General features: G+C 42.4%; 1 protein-coding gene across 2 annotated transcripts in view; it reads right to left on the minus strand.

The window, feature by feature from the left end:
* Positions 1-17,257, minus strand: part of LOC108013876 (gastrin/cholecystokinin type B receptor-like) — a 304,395-nt gene that overhangs the window by 161,829 nt on the left and 125,309 nt on the right. The window contains exon 2 of one of the 2 annotated variants that reach the window (XM_070998965.1): positions 7,679-7,985. The exons of the other annotated variant lie outside the window; for it this stretch is intronic. Coding sequence (XP_070855066.1) covers positions 7,883-7,985 — 103 coding nt within the window. The 3' untranslated portion in view covers positions 7,679-7,882. Of the gene's footprint in view, positions 1-7,678; positions 7,986-17,257 lie in introns of those variants that run through there. 2 annotated transcript variants of the gene reach the window in all.

Below are 17,257 nucleotides of genomic sequence, written 5' to 3' on the forward strand. Positions count from 1 at the left end.
ATTATAAGGTTTTCGCATTATGCACATACTTTAGAGTCCGAGCAAAATTAGAGGTGGGGATAAGAGAACGATAATCAACAAGATAATGACATCGCCACCTGGTCCAACGAATAGGGCTGTCATTCCTTTGAACATAACAGTTCTTCCCCTCTCAGGGTTATAAGAAAAATATTACTCTCGGCTTACGAACTCTGGTGAATCGCCGAAGGATCTGTTGTCGTGGTGTTGCCGACTGAGGAGCATACTGTCTCCCGGACTCCTTCCTTTGTTCTTCATCCTCGGGTGCCGAAAGTGGAGTGCTAAAATGGCCATCGTCTGCGTCTTCGCCCAGGTGGTTTTTGCGTGGAGTTTGATGCTATGGCCCGCTCTGACACTAATTGGGAGGATTCCGTTGTTTACTTCCTCGTCCTTCCCGTAACTGGTGGAGGTGGTGTTCGAAACATTCACTTAATCTTGGCGGTCTCGTACTCCAAACTTCGCAAAAAGATCATCCAGTCAAGCGCTGGTAGCTGATGCTGTGATTGATTGAGTAAGCGTCAATGCTTAATAATAACATTTTCCCTGAAAAGAGCCTGCATAGTCAACATGCACGCGCTTCCAGGGTGCTTTCGGATACTCCCAGTGATACTGAGAGTATTTCGGCGGAAAATTAGCATTTTTTGCGAAACCCTCACATAATTTGGCTACGTTTTCAATATCCTTATCAATCCCTGGCCAATATGTAAACGAACGAGCAATGCTCTTCATTTTTACGATACCCAAGTGAGCACCATGAAGTTCTTCTAGTACCAACTTCCTCAGTTTGGTCGGGATTACCACTCTGTGCTCGAAAATTAGGCAGCCAGATGAGATTTGGTAGTGATGTTCTGGAGCCCTATATCCTGCTCGCTTCAGGCACTGGCCGCCTTCGATAGCCGATTTGCCGACTTGCATAGGCTATTGACTCTCTCTCTCTCTTTCCCATCCATAAGGCGGTGCGACAACACTGCACCCAGACCAGTTTGGCTGGCGTCTGTTGCTAGTAACAGTGGGAGCGATGGATCGTATGGCATTAAGACTTGTGGTGATACTAACAATTTTTTAACGCTGTTGTATGCCGAGTTTTGATCTGAGGTCCAATAGAACTTGCCTTCCTTAAGAATATTTCTAAGCGGTCTTTGGAATGAAGTTGGTGTAGTACGCTGCTTTTCCGAGGAACAGTTGCACGTCCTCAATTGATTTCGGCATTGATGCCTGAAGGACGGCTTCAACATGTTTGTTTGATTTTTGAATGCCCTGTTCATTGATTTTATGACCTTAAAATTCGATCGATCGGGCGGCAAACACGCACTTGTTCTTATTCAGCTTGAATTCCAGTGTTCCACATTTTTAGCGTAGATCAAGATATGTACGCTGCCGATTTGCAGGTATATTTGCAGCCCCATAGACTGCACGTGTTGGGCGAATTAGACCATGAGTAGGAGTGTTTAATTTAAATATGTGACCAAATCCCTCGTCGATAGGTAAGTGTGATAGGCATCAATTACATCCAAACGAGCGAATACTGTCGCTCCTCTCATTATATTAAAGATATCTCCTGCTCTCGGGATTGGATGTTCTTCGATAATCATTTGGGGGCTTACTGTTGGTTTGTAATTTCCTGTAATGCGTATGCCTCCACTCTTCTTTGTAACTGCATGTGTAGTTGATGCCCACTCTGAAAATTCGACACGTTTGTAAAATCCTGCTGCAATTTTTGATTCGATCTCCTTGGCATAACCATCCATCCTTCTGTGCAAAGGGTACCTCTCTTGGTCGTGCGAATTTCGGTTTGGCATCTGCATTGAGGTGAACTTTAGGAGGCGGTCCCTTAAACATGCCCGTTGAAAACATCTCTAAATTGTTGGAGTAATTGTTAAAGGCGCAACATATCATCTGAGCGCAAGTCTGTTGCTTGTATTTCTTTTGCGTTGACCAACGCCTTACTTACATTTGAGGTTCCCTGATAGGACGACTGCTGTGTCTGGTCGGGCGCAAATAGGCTTGAATAGTTTATTTCTCGCACGAAATGTGAAATCCACTCTCGTCAACATAATGTATCAAATTTTCCATCGACTACATGCAGATTAAGTTTCTGGGTGATGTTTTCATATTTCACGCCCCCTGCATCTAGTTCCATTACTATTTCCTTTCCATTGATCTCATTTGAACCATTTTCTTTCCGTGTTTCCCTGACATGCTCAACTTATTACATTGGCTCAAACTTGCACCTGCTCATTTTCGTCTGCTCCGGAGTCAATGATTTGGTGTGTAGTAGACTTGCACATCTTTCTTAAGTGCCCCAATTTGCCACATAAAAAACAATTCTCATTCTTAAATTTGCAGATCTTTCGAAGATGTTGGCCACCACAGCCGTAGCAAGAGTTTATCTGCGTGTGTCCCGATGTATTTCCTGGTTTCTTTCTTACTGGTGAATATCCCAATTTGTATGTAGGTTCTGGTTTGATTTCATTTACTATTCCCGGGGATCGATGCGTAAGTTTTCTGGAATAAGCAATTTTGCAAGCATCAGTGAAAGTTCTCGGTTGTTTATACTGCGAGACTCCTTTCTAAAAAGCATTTGCTCCGTCAGCATTCTATCTAGAAAAGATCCAAAATCACATTATGTTGCTGCTTGTCGAAGACGCAGAGCATATGTCGCAATTGACTCCCCTGCTTCCTAACGAATCTGCCTACATTTAAAGCTCTCTGCGAACGTGTTTCTTTTTCCATCGAAGTGGTTAATTAGCACTTCCTTAATTTCGTTGAACTGAAGATCTTCCGGATTTCGTGGACTTATTAAAATTCGCAGCTCGGAATTAAGCTCTAGACCCATGTGAACTCGTATGTAGTTTGATAGCCAGCAGTAGGAATTTTGCTAAATTGCAGTGCCCATTCGAATCGTGTGAAGTATTCTCGTACCGAAGCGTCTTCGCCCGCCTTGTAGTTTTCCATTGCAGAACTCCTAGCCTGGCCAGCATTTGTGGCTGCTTGTGTTTTTGCAGCACTTATGGAAGCAATTAAGCTGTTAAGATCCAGTTTTCCCTCAGCCAAATGAAATGTCCTTTATTGTTAAGATTAACACATTTAAAGGTTTTCGCATTATTCACATACTTTAGAGTCCAAGCAAAATTAGAGATGGGGATAAGAGAACTATAGTCAACAAGATAACAACATCGCCACACTCAATCCACAAAGTGACCTGGTCCAACAAATAGGGCTGTCATTCTTTTAAACATAACTGACGGAAAACCGAGGTTTCATAGAGGATAGAGCACAACGAGTCGGTCTATTCGAATTTTTACCAAAGACGAACATGAGCACCGAAGAGCGACGCCACAGAAGTCGTCGAGGAGCACAAGAAACCGGAGAGCGCCGACGCCGTCGAAAGCAAAGGTAAGTCACAGCCTGCTGACAATGAAGTTTTCTGATCGGATATCCTATGTTTTCATTTAAATTCATTTATATTTAAATATAAAAATTATTTTGATCTCTGGAGCAAGTATTAAGTCAAGGGGCATTGGTTTTATAGCAATATTATTGACATATCAATGTATATAGCATAAAAAGGTAGGTGAATTTATGGAAAATTTGAAATTTGTATCGCACAGGGAAAGCTAATTACCCTGTGCTGAACTGGTGTTGCCAGTTTGGGTCTGCCCACTTGTGCACTGTCAAACCGTGAAAGGCTGCACGTGGTTATATAACTGAGAATTTGTATACTGGGTTATCTCCTTGACGGGTGCTTTGGGTTGGTGAAATTCACGAGGCTGATGATGCGATGGTTCCTTATGAAAATTTTCCAGGAAAACTGGAACCTACAGAAGAAGTAAATTCGACTTTTTTCTACTATGCTGATACGGTTGCCGACAAATTGAGCAGTAGTTACCTCCCCGTACTTACGGGTCGGGCCTTAAGCCACGTAAAGGAGTAATCATTTTGCGGGGCTTTTAGCCTGCCGGCATGTGCGCCAACAAGCCAGTAGTCTGTAAGAGCTCGAATCAACATGCCACACTCTGTGCGGCTGAGTTTGAGTAATTCCGAGGTTTTTTGTTGTTTATCACAGGCCATGTCTGGTGAGAGATACGACACTGTGGTCCGTTTTGCCAATCGGTGTTGGCTAGTGTGTTAAAGTAGTTTTTTATATTTAGCTTGCAAGTTGCCATGGGCATACCGACATTCTCCTCTCCTGGGAGGAGAGGCTTGGTGGTGCCCTGCCTGGCTAACTCCTTCGCTATGCAGTTGCCTACGATGTCCCGGTGACCCGGAACCCATAAACTGTAAACTGATTTGGCATCTCGTGGAGAGATCTGCGACAGTCTGCTATTGTACGGAAGTTGGTGTTTGTCGAGTATATCGATTTAATAGCCACTTGGCTGTCACTATATATGTTTAGGTGTCCTCTTTGGAGGCTAAAGTTCCTTAAACAGGTTAGTGCTTCTTTTATAGCGTGGACCTCCGCTTTGAAGACACTACAGTGGTCCGGAAGCCTGAATGACTTCCTGATATCTAATTGTTCGGAGTATACACCTCCGCCAACGTGTCCTTCTAATTTGGAGCCATCTGTATAGAAACGGATTGCGTCCGTCGTGCCCGGTCGGCCCTGCTCCCGTTCCTCTCTATCTGAAATAAGGGCCTCAAAGGGTGTGCGACTATATTCAATGGATTTGCATAGATCCGTGATCTTCGGAATCGATTTATGATGCTGGAGAGTTTTAGCATGGCCATAACATTGGGCTTTCCACTGCCCTGTGTCCATCAGTCGAATAGCTGCCGATTTTGCCCTTTTTTATGCCTGCTAAGTCCAGGCTAGGGAGGTTCAAGATCGCATTCAGCGCTTCATTTGGGGTGTACTTTGTTTAGAGGAGTCAGTACGCATTGTTTTTGCAGGGCGGTCCAGCCACTCCGTACAGTAGGATTGACTTGACTACCGCTGTGTATATCCAGCTAACTATTCTAGGGGACATGCCCCATCTTAGCCCAATCGCTTTTTTACAGGAGTAAAGTGCAATGTTCGCTTGCTTGGTTCTCTCTTGGTTGTTTAAGCCCCATTTGAGGCGCTTATCTAATACTAACCCCAAGTACCTGGCGTGATCGCTAAAAAAGAGATTACAATTGTTTAGAATGGGTGGGTTGAGTTGTGGAATTTTGTATCTATTTGTAAATAGAACAAGTTCCGTTTTCGAGGGATTTACCCGGAGTCCGTTCGCTATCGTCCATTCCGATAGTATTGTAAGTTTAGGGGTCATAAGACCGCAAAGTGTTTGTGGATACTTTCCATTAAAGATGATGGCGACGTCGTCTGCGTATGCCACAACTTTACAACCTCCTCCTTTTAGAATCCGCAGTAGTTTATTTACTGCGATATTCCACAGGAGGGGTGATAGTACACCTCCTTGCGGGTGCCTCTGTTCACTAGTCTAGTCTGGGTTGAGGTCCCTAGTGTGGCTGTGACCATTCTGCTTATCAGTAATTTATGGATTAGCCTCACCATTGGCGACTCAACCCCTAGTTCTGTGAGAGATTCTGTTATAGCTGTGGAGAGCACATTATTGGAGGCTCGCTCTAAGTCCAGAAAGGCGATCAGTGTGCATTCCTTGATGCTGAGTGAGTTCTCGATGCTGCTTACCACCAAGTGTAGCGCCGATTCGGTTGATTTACCTTTGGTGTAAGCGTGCTGTGCTTCTGATATTTGCGTCGGGTCTACGGTGGCCCTTATGTGTAGGCTTATCATTCTTTCAAAGCTCTTAAGCAGGAATGATATTGTTGAACGTTGATGCAATAAGAGCAGTACAAACAAGAGGCCCAAACGACACCAAGCACGTGCTTGTTACGCGCGGGCCCATTTTTATTTCGGGCAAATACGGTTCGCGAGGAAGGTACATAGAGCAAATAAAGACAGGACAAAACATAGATCAACAAGATTAAAGCAAATGAGCTAAGATTTTAGTTTTTAGTACAGGGATAGAAGTTGAGGAACAAGTTAAATGATATAGGTTGTTATAATTATTAGAAAGAACGCGAAAGGGCTCATGCTGACTAAAATTAGAAGAACATCGTGGCAAGTTGATAGGATGGTAGTTTCACATTAGTCTAACAGGAACATTGAAACTGAGGCGGCTTACCAAATCTACAGAATCAATATCGCCTCTGATAAGATTATTTATAAACATAGTACCAAGCATAACTCTGCGGCTTACTAGACTAGGTACTAGGACTAATTTGGTAGTGTATGGGTCATCAAATTCTTTAGACCAACGCCCTTAAGCCCAAAACACAGTAAAATTTAAGTTTGGCATCTAAGTTATATGACGCATTTTTTAGGGGTCTTACCCAATTTATAAACAACTTTGAGCCGAGAGCTAATTTCCAAATAACTCTAACAGACCCGAGATAAATCCGTGGTCAGCTATTTCTGTCAAGCAGGCCTCCAAATCATTCCCACCCAGATCAATTTCACGCAGTCCGAATCAAACGGATGCTGTAAACACCCAAACCGATATTGTAAACAATCGGAGTCCCAAGCGAGCCCTGAGTCCGCTAACGTAAACAAAAGATCCCCAAAGCGAGTCCCGAGTCCGCTAACGTAAACGAAAAATTCCCCAAAGCGGTCCCTAAACTCCGCTAATGTAAACACCAATTTCCGGCCAAGATTGGACTTCGAATCTAATTGGCAAATTGCATCATCCTATTTTCCGACTCTCTTGAGTCATTCTCTTTATCAATTTTTGGGGATAAAATCTCCTAAGCCGAGGTTTGATTATTGATCATTGAACTAGAGAGCAGGCAGTCCGTTTTTGAGATCCGAATCGAGCAGTAGAACAATTCGAGAAAAAGTACAAGAGCAGTGAATTAAATAAGTTCGACCCATTGAAAAATTGTAATAGTGAATAAGTGATTGTAAAAAATAAAAATTATTTTTTTTAATCAATTCACTAGTGAGAAACTTAATTGGCGCCCAACGTGGGGCCGTGTGATTAAAAAATTCTAAAGCAAAGCTTTTAAATAAGCCCAAAAAAGTTTAAAAGTGAAAAAGGAGTTTTGCGCGGCCAACAACCCGATACAACCGACGAAGATATAAAGCCTGTGTTGATAAAAATAAGGTGGAAATTAATAAATGCAATAATCCCCTTAAACTCTATACAACCGGCAAAAATATAAAGAGTTTGTGTTGATAAAAAAAACTAAGGTGGAAAATAATTAATTATCCCCTTAAATCTCAAAATTACAAAAAAATGATCGTAACAATATAAAAAATTAAAAAGTGACAACAAAATTCATCGAAACAAATAACCATTGTGGAAAACAATTTAATTTAAAAAATGTTTAAAAACAAAAATTAACAAAAATCTTCGAAATCATCATCAAAAAGACATTTAAAGAAAAAAGGCTGAAGGGCAATCCCTCTCCAAGAATAAACACTGAAAAAGAAGGAAGACCCCAATTTAAAAACAAAGAAAGAAGGAAGACCCGAAGATACAAAAAAAGGAAGGACGACTCCAATCAGGATCATCATCCAAGAAAAGGACGACCCCAACAGGATCAAAAAACAACAAGAAGAAAAATAAGAAGGGCGATTCGTGAGCGATACTTTCCTTATTATTATTATTATTATTATTATTTAATAAGAAATTTGCAAAAACGAAATATAAATATACAAAGTGGAAGAATTAATTTCAGAATTCAAAAATGTTCTCAAAATGTCAGAACCTTCAACAAGCCAGACTGGAGCAAATAAAAGACTCCACATAAATCCGCCTCAAGAACATCATCAGGCGGCTACAAACAATACAATGTTAAATGTAGGAGATTTAAGAAAATTGTAAATTTTGAATTGAATCCATTAAAGAAAGAGATCGTTAACTTAAGATCGCAGCTTTCTCATAAAATTAAATCGGTTGAGGATTATCAGATAGAGATTATAGATCCAAATATCAAGTGCGACACATCTTATGAGATCATCAAATCTGTTAGGGAATATAAAGGAGAAAAAGATAAATATGTAAGCTGGTGAGAATCAGCCGAAAGATTTTATTCCGCCTTATCAATATTAAGAAACAAAATAACAGGAATGGCAAACGATGCCTTAACCCATAACGGTACGGTATTAAATTTCGATGCCATAATGGCCAGACTGGACTTTGACTTTAGCGACAAACGTCCTATTCATATTATTGAACAGGAATTAAGTGTTTTGAGTCAGGGATTATCCATCAATTATCAATTATCCATTATGGATTATTATGGTACAGTTAATAGAAACTTAACTCTACTTATTAATAAAACAATTATGACCTACAAACCGATAACAGCTCAAATGACTGAAAAACATAGGAAGACTGCTCTTAGAGTTTTCATTACCGGCCTCAACGGCCAAATTTCAGATAAAATTTTCTCAATGAATCCACCTGACCTACCAAATGCAACGGTCATAGTTCAGGAATTGGAAAGCAACAACATGAGGGCTCATTTCGCAAATAGTTTCTCAACTACTCAAAGAAAAAAGAGTGAGCCAAACTCTGGTGGAAATGCTCAAACACATTTCAACCACAAGCCAAGACAACAAAACAGCAATTACAATAACCAGCGAAACAGTAATAATTTAAGTTTTAATCATGACAACAACCAGAACAAAAATACTTATGGTTATTATAATCAGAACAAAAATAATTCTTGGAACCAGGGTAGATCACTGTGGACGGCAGTACACGTAGTGGCGAGGCACGCAAGAGAGCGTGCGAAGACAACTACTATATATAGCCGCAGAATTGAAAATCTGCCATTATGGTCCGATCGTAACGAGTGATACACCAATCGAAAGGTATCGCACTAACCAAGAATATTGCATACCAAGACTTTCGAAATATAGATTTGTTTGGCAGAAAAAGCGGTGAATGTGTAAAAGTAAAAATTTACAAAATTGGAGCTGCTGGATGCGGTGGGGGTAAAGGCCGCCGGCTGTTTAGCTAGTTTTATTCTTACTGAGAGTACGCGTCGAATGACACCTCATTTGTTGAGATCCGATGTCCCGTTCAAAAGTACTTCAAAAAACAAGATTTTCTTCTTCTTCCCAAAATGAAAATGTTTGTCCCTTTGTTTGTGGGTTTGTATGCATCCCATCTTAGTTTTAGGGTTTTGGAAACCCTATGGGTGTATAAAGTAGCTTGAATTAGAAAACGTTTGTTCAACAACTTTTGAAAAAACACGCTAGTTTAGCGGAAAATCAAAAAAAAGGCCAGATTTAAAATGCTTATATTATCTAAACAACTAATGCTGCAGAAACGTGCTATATGTCTCTGAAAAGATAATTTAATTTGCTAAATACTCTTCATAAAGTACAATTTTCTGAATATAATTGATTTAGAGTTATGATAAAATGGTATTTTTTAAAACTACTTTTTGACTATTTTCTCAAAATTGAGTCAAACGATTTCTTTTTAAATTTCAAATCATAAAGCCCTTGGATTCCTCAACTTTTGATGTATAACACTTTTTGCCATAAAAATTACCGTTTGGAATATATTAATTTATAAGATAGATAATAGATATATAAGATATATTTAATAACTTGTGAAAACTTTAACTTCGGTGTTTCTTGACATACTATTTTCTTCCCTTAGGATTATTGTTGTTTAAATATTTCAAAATTTTAAATTAAATTTCTTAAAATTCTCGAGTAAGAAGGCACCCTGACGTTTTCATCACAGTTCAAACCACGTATGGCAAATAGAAGAAATTATTTCTGTACGGTCAATGTGCACTTGATACTGAGGACTCCAAACGGAAGAACAGTATTCTAAATTAGGACGGACAAGTGATTTAAATAATAATTTTGTAGTGTATGGATCATCAAATTCTTTAGACCAACGCTTTATAAACCCAAGAACACTCATAGCTTTATTTACAGTAGAGGTTATGTGGAAGTCAAATTTAAGTTTAGGATCTAGGAGAACACCTAAATCGTTTACTGAGTATATTCGGTCCAAGAACATGTTCTGAAGAGAGTAACTCATGAACGTTGGCGTACCCCTATAAAAAGTTATAACGTTGCATTTAAGATAGTTTAACTTCAAAAGATTGTACTGACACCATTCCTGGAATCTATTCATGTCTGACTGCAAGCAGAAACCAGATTCAATATTATTATATGAAAAACAAAGCTTAACATCATCAGCATACATTAGTACACGAGAGTGATTAACGATAGAAGGAAGATCATTTATAAACAGAGTAAACAGCAAAGGTCCTAAATGACTACCCTGAGGCACTCCAGATGTCACGTTGATCATCTTGGAAACAGCGTATTTGAATAAAACCCTCTGAGATCTACCATTCAAATAACTTGAAATCCAAGTTAACAGATTATTCTGAAACCCGAGCTGATCTAATTTGAATAAAAGAAGAGAGTGGTTAACAGAGTCAAATCTGTATATATAAGGTCCGTCTGCAATTTTTTGTTAGATCCATCTAGTACAAAAGATGTCAATTCGAGCAGGTTAGTGGTGGTCGATCTACGCTTAAAAAAACCATGTTGACACGGCGATATTAAAGAGGAGCACATATGTTGCAACTGAGAGGTAATAATGCGTTCAAATGTTTTAGGAATTGCAGACAATTTGGAGATTCATTTATAGCTCTGAACATTAACATTCGCACCCTTTTTGTGGAGTGGAATAATAAAAGAATCTTTCCAGATAGTAGGATGATGAGATAGACAAATGAAAAAGTTTAAGAATGGGTTTACAAATAGTTCGGGCACAAAATTTAAGAACACACCCAGGGAGTCCATCTGGCCCCGGAGAATAGGTTGGCGTTATAGTTTCTAAATCGCTTAAGAGAGAACTCTCGGTGATTACAGGAGAAACAAGGAAGAACGCTATAGTCGAGTACCTCGACTATCAGATACCCGTTACTCAAAGGGAAATTGAGATATGCAAGCAGCAAAGCGAAATTAAAATGCGCCACCTACCGGCGGTAGACAGATTTAAGCGTTATGGGCGTTAGAGTGGGCGTGGCAAATTTATTTTTGGATCAATCGATAGGTATTGACGACACCAATACATATCAGTTAAAATTTTTTATCTAGCATGCAAATTGTGGGCGTCACAGGTTTTCGCGATTTGTGGGCGTTTAAGTGGGCGTGGCAAACTTTTTTTTAGGTCAATCGATAGGTATTGATGAGAACAATACATTTCAGTTAAAATTTTAATAAAATTTTCTGTCTAGCATCAAAACTGTAGGAGTTACAGTTTTGGGCGGTTTGTGGGCGTTAGAGTGGGCGTGGCAGTCTACTGAAACAAACTTGCGCTGCGTAAGAAGCTCAGGAATCTGTACGCCAAATCTCAATAGCCTAGCTCTCATAGTTTCCGAGATCTCAGCGTTCATCCGGACAGACAGACGGACAGACGGACAGACGGACAGACGGTCAGACGGACAGACGGACAGACGGACATGGCTAGATCGACTCGGCTAGTGATCCTGATCAAGAATCTATATACTTTAAGGGGTCGGAAACGCTTCCTTCTGCCTGTTACATATTTTCCGACGAATCTAGTATACCCTTTTACTCTACGAGTAACGGGTATAAAAATTTGCCCTGTTTAAGTAATTAGGGTAGCTAGAATTAGACCATGAAACAGAACTATAAGTAGCTTGGAAGAATTCAGCAAATAAATCTGCAATTTCGGGATCCGTAGATGCCTCAATAGAGTTTAATCGTACGGATGATGACAATGCTGAAGACTTTCGCTTAGCATTGACAAAGTTATAAAATTGCCTCGGATCATTTGAAAATTCAAATTTACATCGGTTCAAATACATGGAATAGCAATGACTGTTAAGTACATTAAAATTAGTACGAGCCACCACATATCTTGAAAAATCGGATGGCCTACCCGACTTTTTGTACTTTTTATAGAAGTTTGTTTTTAGGTTTCTAAGTCTTTGCAACTGATTGGTAAACCACGGTGGCCTGTCTAACTTAGGAGGAAAACGGTCAGGAACACATTCACAGAAAAAAGAGTTTAGGACACTATAAAATAGTTCCGTAGCACTTTCAATATCTAAGCAATTATATAAATTTGTCCAGTTATATTGTGAAATCAAGTTGTTGAGTTTACTAAAGTCACATTTACGAAAGCATCTACTTTTAGTTGGAGAAAGTGAAGGAGAGAGGGTATCAACGCAGGGAAGACAAATTGTAAGTTCTAATGTGGGATGATACTGGTCTTCAGGCACAACTAGTGGGTCAATTCTAGATACAATGACTTCAGACGGATCTAAAACAAATACAAGATCTAATTGTCTGTTTAGTGAATTACGTATAAAGCTAACTTGCTGTAATGATAATTCTAACAGATCGTCAACGAAGTCATGGTCAGATAATGATGTTAGGCTTATTGGCCTAAAATCCTTTGCTGTGGTGTGAGTGGCCTTCCCTGCCTTGGGAATGAAAACCACCTTTGTTTCTTGCCACGCTTTTGGTAGTTCTCCTACCCCCAGGATGGATTGGAAGATTTTTTCAACCAGTTTATGGCTATTTGTCCTGCTTGTTGGACGTGAGCCGGTGTTATCCCATCCGGTCCCGGCGAATAGCAGCACTAAAAAAAAAATATACCAAACTTGATCCCAATTACAATATACATATGCCAAAAAGGTTAAATATTATAGTAATTTTTCACCACGGGTGATATACGAACTCCTTACTCACCGTTCCTAATCCGTATCATTGGGTTTAATTCCGCAAAGAAAACCAGGTCGGTACTTGCTTCAATTTCTATTTCTCCGATCCACTTTTTTTTTGTCGACACCTCGTTTCACTGTTCCAGAAGTGGGCCAGGTTTCCTATTTATTCGACATAAACAAAAGCGAGCAGATTCTGACCCAAAAAAGATCTCTGTCCATTCTAAACATCCGCCGCGAAGAAATACGCGCGTTATGGGACCGCATCAAGGCGAAATACGATGAATGCACTGGGTGCATAGCAGAAGCCGGAGACAGTGCAGCTGATAGTTTGTCAATTCTCAAAGCTAAATACGGCTACTGCTATTCCGTTTACGTGAGATGTGGGGCTCAGATCGCGGATATGATAGCCCAGGCTCCCCAAGTTCAAGCTGTTCCTACCCAGACTTACATTTCCTCTGGCTGTCGGCTGCCTCCGTGTGATACCGAGGTTTTCATCGGGGATTATCTGCGGTGGCCGAATGTTTCACCTAAATGCCAAAACAAGCGGCGATGCACACACTATAGTGTCGAACCTCCCCCCTTACTAACGACGGCTTTCGCTCAGCTTGGGCTAACCTTACTGAGCGTTTCGAAAACAAGCGGTTGTTAGACAATAGCCAATTAAAAATACTTTTCAATGTGCAGTCCGTTAATCAGGAATCTGGGTCAGCTATCCGTGAACTTCAACGCATCATTTAGGGTTGCCTCACGGCTTTAGAAACGTCCGGAATTGAAACCGAAAATTGGGATTGCCTCTTAGTGTACTTGTGCTCCTCCAAACTTCCTAAGCTCACGCTATCCTTGTGGGAACAGTCCCTGGACAACAAGGCAGAGATTCCGACGTGGCAGGAGTTGAACGTCTTCCTTACGGAGCGTCACCGGACCTTAGAGGCCATAGACGACGTACGGCCGTCAGGCTCGAGTCAATCTCTGCCAAAAACATCCGCCCCCAAGGCAGCGCCTCGAAGAATAAATTCTTACGAGACAAGGGTAGCACCCAAGCCCAAAGGATGTGACCTTTGTAAAAATTTTTGTAAAAAGGAAAACCCTCCTGTCCGCACATGTGCACGGTTTCTCCAGATGACGGTCGACGAACGGTCGGCATATATAAAGAGGAAGCACCTGTGTCTGAACTGCTTCGCACGAGGGCATCAGCTGCGTGATTGTGAAAGCACTCATAGTTGCTTTACGTGCCGCGACCGCCATCACACCTTACTACACAGAGGCAACTCCTCCCAATCGCTTTCGAATCCCTCCCCGAGACGCAGATCAAGACCAAATACACCAGTTGCCACCGCTTCCGGGTCCACGGACTCTACAGTCCAAAATTAATTCGCGACGGGGTATAGATCCGTCTTGCTGGGCACCGCCATAATTGACATATTTCACCTGGGGTCGAATTTTAAAGCTCGTGCCTTGATAGATTAAGGATCAGAGGCAACCTTTATTTCTGAGTGGCTCTTCAAATTAATTAAGTTGCCCTACCAGGTAATCCGAGCCCAAGTATCAGGCTTAAACCAGACAGTATCCGCTGAATCCAAAAAGCTCTGTTAGCTTACCATCCGTTCTCCGACCAGGCCTGGCTTGCAAATAAACACGGCGGCCTATGTTCTTCCCCAATTAGCTGGAAACCCACCTTGTCCGATTCCGCAACAGTTTCTACGGCATATTTCCGAACTGCCACTAACGGATCCAAAGTTCTAAGAGAGCGCACAGATAGATATTCTGGTCGGGGCCGACGTACTGCATCCATTCTCACCCATTCATCCATTCTCCTAAGCGTCACCCGGCCGAACATTTGTGGCTCTCTCATCGGTCAAGAAACCATTTTTGGGTGGATCCTAACTGGACCCGTTCCTGCTCCAAGGGAAAATCAGATTTCCCTTTTTTCCACGCGAATCTCCCACACGGTTGACACGTCGCTGGATAGGCTTCTCACCAAATTTTGGAAGGTGGAGGATCTGCCAGTAAAAGTGACAAAATCTTCCGATTTGACATGTGAGGAACATTTTCTCCGGACGACTACGAGAGACGATAACGGCAGGTATGTTGTAAGTCTTCCGTTTCGTGATCCCGAAAACGTAAGATCCGCCATCGGTCACTCCAGATCCTCCGCGTTGTCGCAGTTACTAAAAACCGATCAACGCCTAAAGAGGGACAGTCAGCTCAAAACCAAATACGACTCCGTGATTCAAGAATATCTCGACCTCCATCACATGCAAGAAGTCCGTCCTACCCATAATTCTGCCAGTCATTACCTTCCGCATCATGCCGTGTTCAAGCCGGAAAGTACAACCACTAAGCTACGTGTGGTTTTCAATGCCTCCATCTCTTTAGAGAAGGGGGTCAGTTTAAATGACATCCTTCTTAAGTGGTGATATTTCCGATACGTCTACAGTGCCGACATCGAGAAAATGTATCGGCAGATATGGGTAGATCCGAAGCATTCCCCGTTCCAGCGCATCTTATTCCGCAACAGCGAGGGGCACATTCGAGAATTCGAATAACAGACGGTAACTTTTGGAGTCAATTGCGCGCCATTCCTGGCCATTAGAGTCCTGCAACAGCTAGCAACTGACGTGCAGCTCAGCCATCCAAGAGCGAGCAACGTCATTCGAAATCATATGTATGTAGACGATGTCCTTTCGGTAGCTGACTCCGCCGAGGACGCTAAGTTTATTGTTCGCGAGCTACGAAGTGCTCTAGATTCCGCGGGGTTTCCATTGAGAAAATTGACTTCCAACCACAAAGAAATATTAGCTCATATCCAAAGCGATCATCTTCTGACAGCACACTTCCTCGAGATCGACACTGAGAGCACAGCCTAAACTCTCGGCGTACGATGGAAGGCGACGTCCGATGAGTTATTTTTCGTCCCACCAGATTTAGCAACGGAAATCTCCCCCACGAAACGCCAAGTCCTTTCCCAAATTGCCAAACTGTTTGATCCAGCAGGCTGGCTCTCTCCATTTGTTGTGTGTGCCAAAATCTTTATGCAAGAGATTTGGCTTCAGGATCTATGTTGGGACGATAAACTTCCAATTGAGCTGTGCCAAAGGTGGAACAGCATTCTCCAGAGCTATTCGGTTCTAGACCAGGTCAGAATGCACATATGGGTTTCCTTCCGCCCAGAGTTCCGCGTAGAGCATCACGGATTCTGTGACTGTGATGCCTCGCAAAAGGCATACGGTGCTGCGATCTATGTGCGCGTAGAGGTGGGCCATAAGACGATGGTGCACTTGCTCACGGCCAAGACGCGTGTGGCGCCAGTCAAAACGGTGTCCCTTCCCAGGCTGGAGTTATGTGAGGCTCTACATTTGTCCGAGATGGCCCAAGCCATTCTTCTTAATATGCCGTAGCTGACCTCAAAACTCCATTGTTGGACCGATTCCACGATAGCATGGTTAGCCAAGCCAGCGTGCCATTGGACAATGTTCGTTGCCAACAGGGTGACGAAGATCACCGATTCCACAGAGGCAGCCAATTGGTCACACGTTCAATCCGAACATAATCCAGCTGATTTAACTAGTCGAGGAGTTCCCCTTCAAGAGCTGGTGGATAACCCTCTTTGGTGGCATGGACTCACTTGGCTGCAACGTCCACGCGGTCATTGGTCCAGCCAGGGAACCGACCTGCCGGTGACCGAGATCGAAAAGCGTGCCGTCAAAGCCCATGTGGCGTCTATGCCGACAGAAGATTTCCTGGATCGCTTTTCCAAATTAGACAGAGCACTGCGGGTCCTTGCGTATGTTCATCAATTTGTCCAGCGATGTCGAAGACAATCACCGCTTTACGGGGTCCGTCTAGAGGCCCAGGACGTTGCCGCCGCGGAACAGCTCATGACAACTTGCACTCAGCGCAGGTATTTTTCTGAAGAATACCGCTGCTTGAGCGAGAAGCGTCCTGTGCCCGCGGCAAGTTCGATTCTCTCCCTGAACCCTTTTCTAGGCAAGAATGGCAGCAGCTCACCTGTCAATTCATCCTATGGGAAGCTGCTGTCAAGAGCTTCCACCGCTACACGGAAGTACACCTTTGACGAGCTGTCCACCTTACTAGCGAGAGTCGAAGCTTGTCTGTATTACAGACCGCAATCTCTCATGTCCGAGGATCCAACTGATCTCTTAGCGTTGACACCATGGCACTTTCTTGTCGGTGGACCTCTTCTATCCATAGTGGAATCTGAAGTAAACGGCGAATCCAAGTCCATTCTGAACCGGTGGAAGCACTTAAAGCACTCGATGAAAGGATGAGTACCTTATGGTGCTCCACAAGCGCAAAAAGTGGCAAGTCCCCACAGAAAATCTGCGTGTCGGCGATATGGTCGTCATTAAGGATGACAATTTGCCCTCCAATGAGTGGCGACTCGGAAGAATAGACTCCATTTTTCCGGTCGATATTCGTACGACACGCGGCATTGTCAAACGTCCAATGACAAAGGTGGTTCTTCTTCCAAGAGAGCCGTCCAAAACTTCCTCGTAACGAGCCGCGTTTCTTATACACCTTAGTCCGTAGCCAT

This window comes from Drosophila suzukii, unplaced genomic scaffold, assembly GCF_043229965.1.
Source record: "Drosophila suzukii unplaced genomic scaffold, CBGP_Dsuzu_IsoJpt1.0 scf_17, whole genome shotgun sequence".
NCBI classification, from domain to species: domain Eukaryota; kingdom Metazoa; phylum Arthropoda; class Insecta; order Diptera; family Drosophilidae; genus Drosophila; species Drosophila suzukii.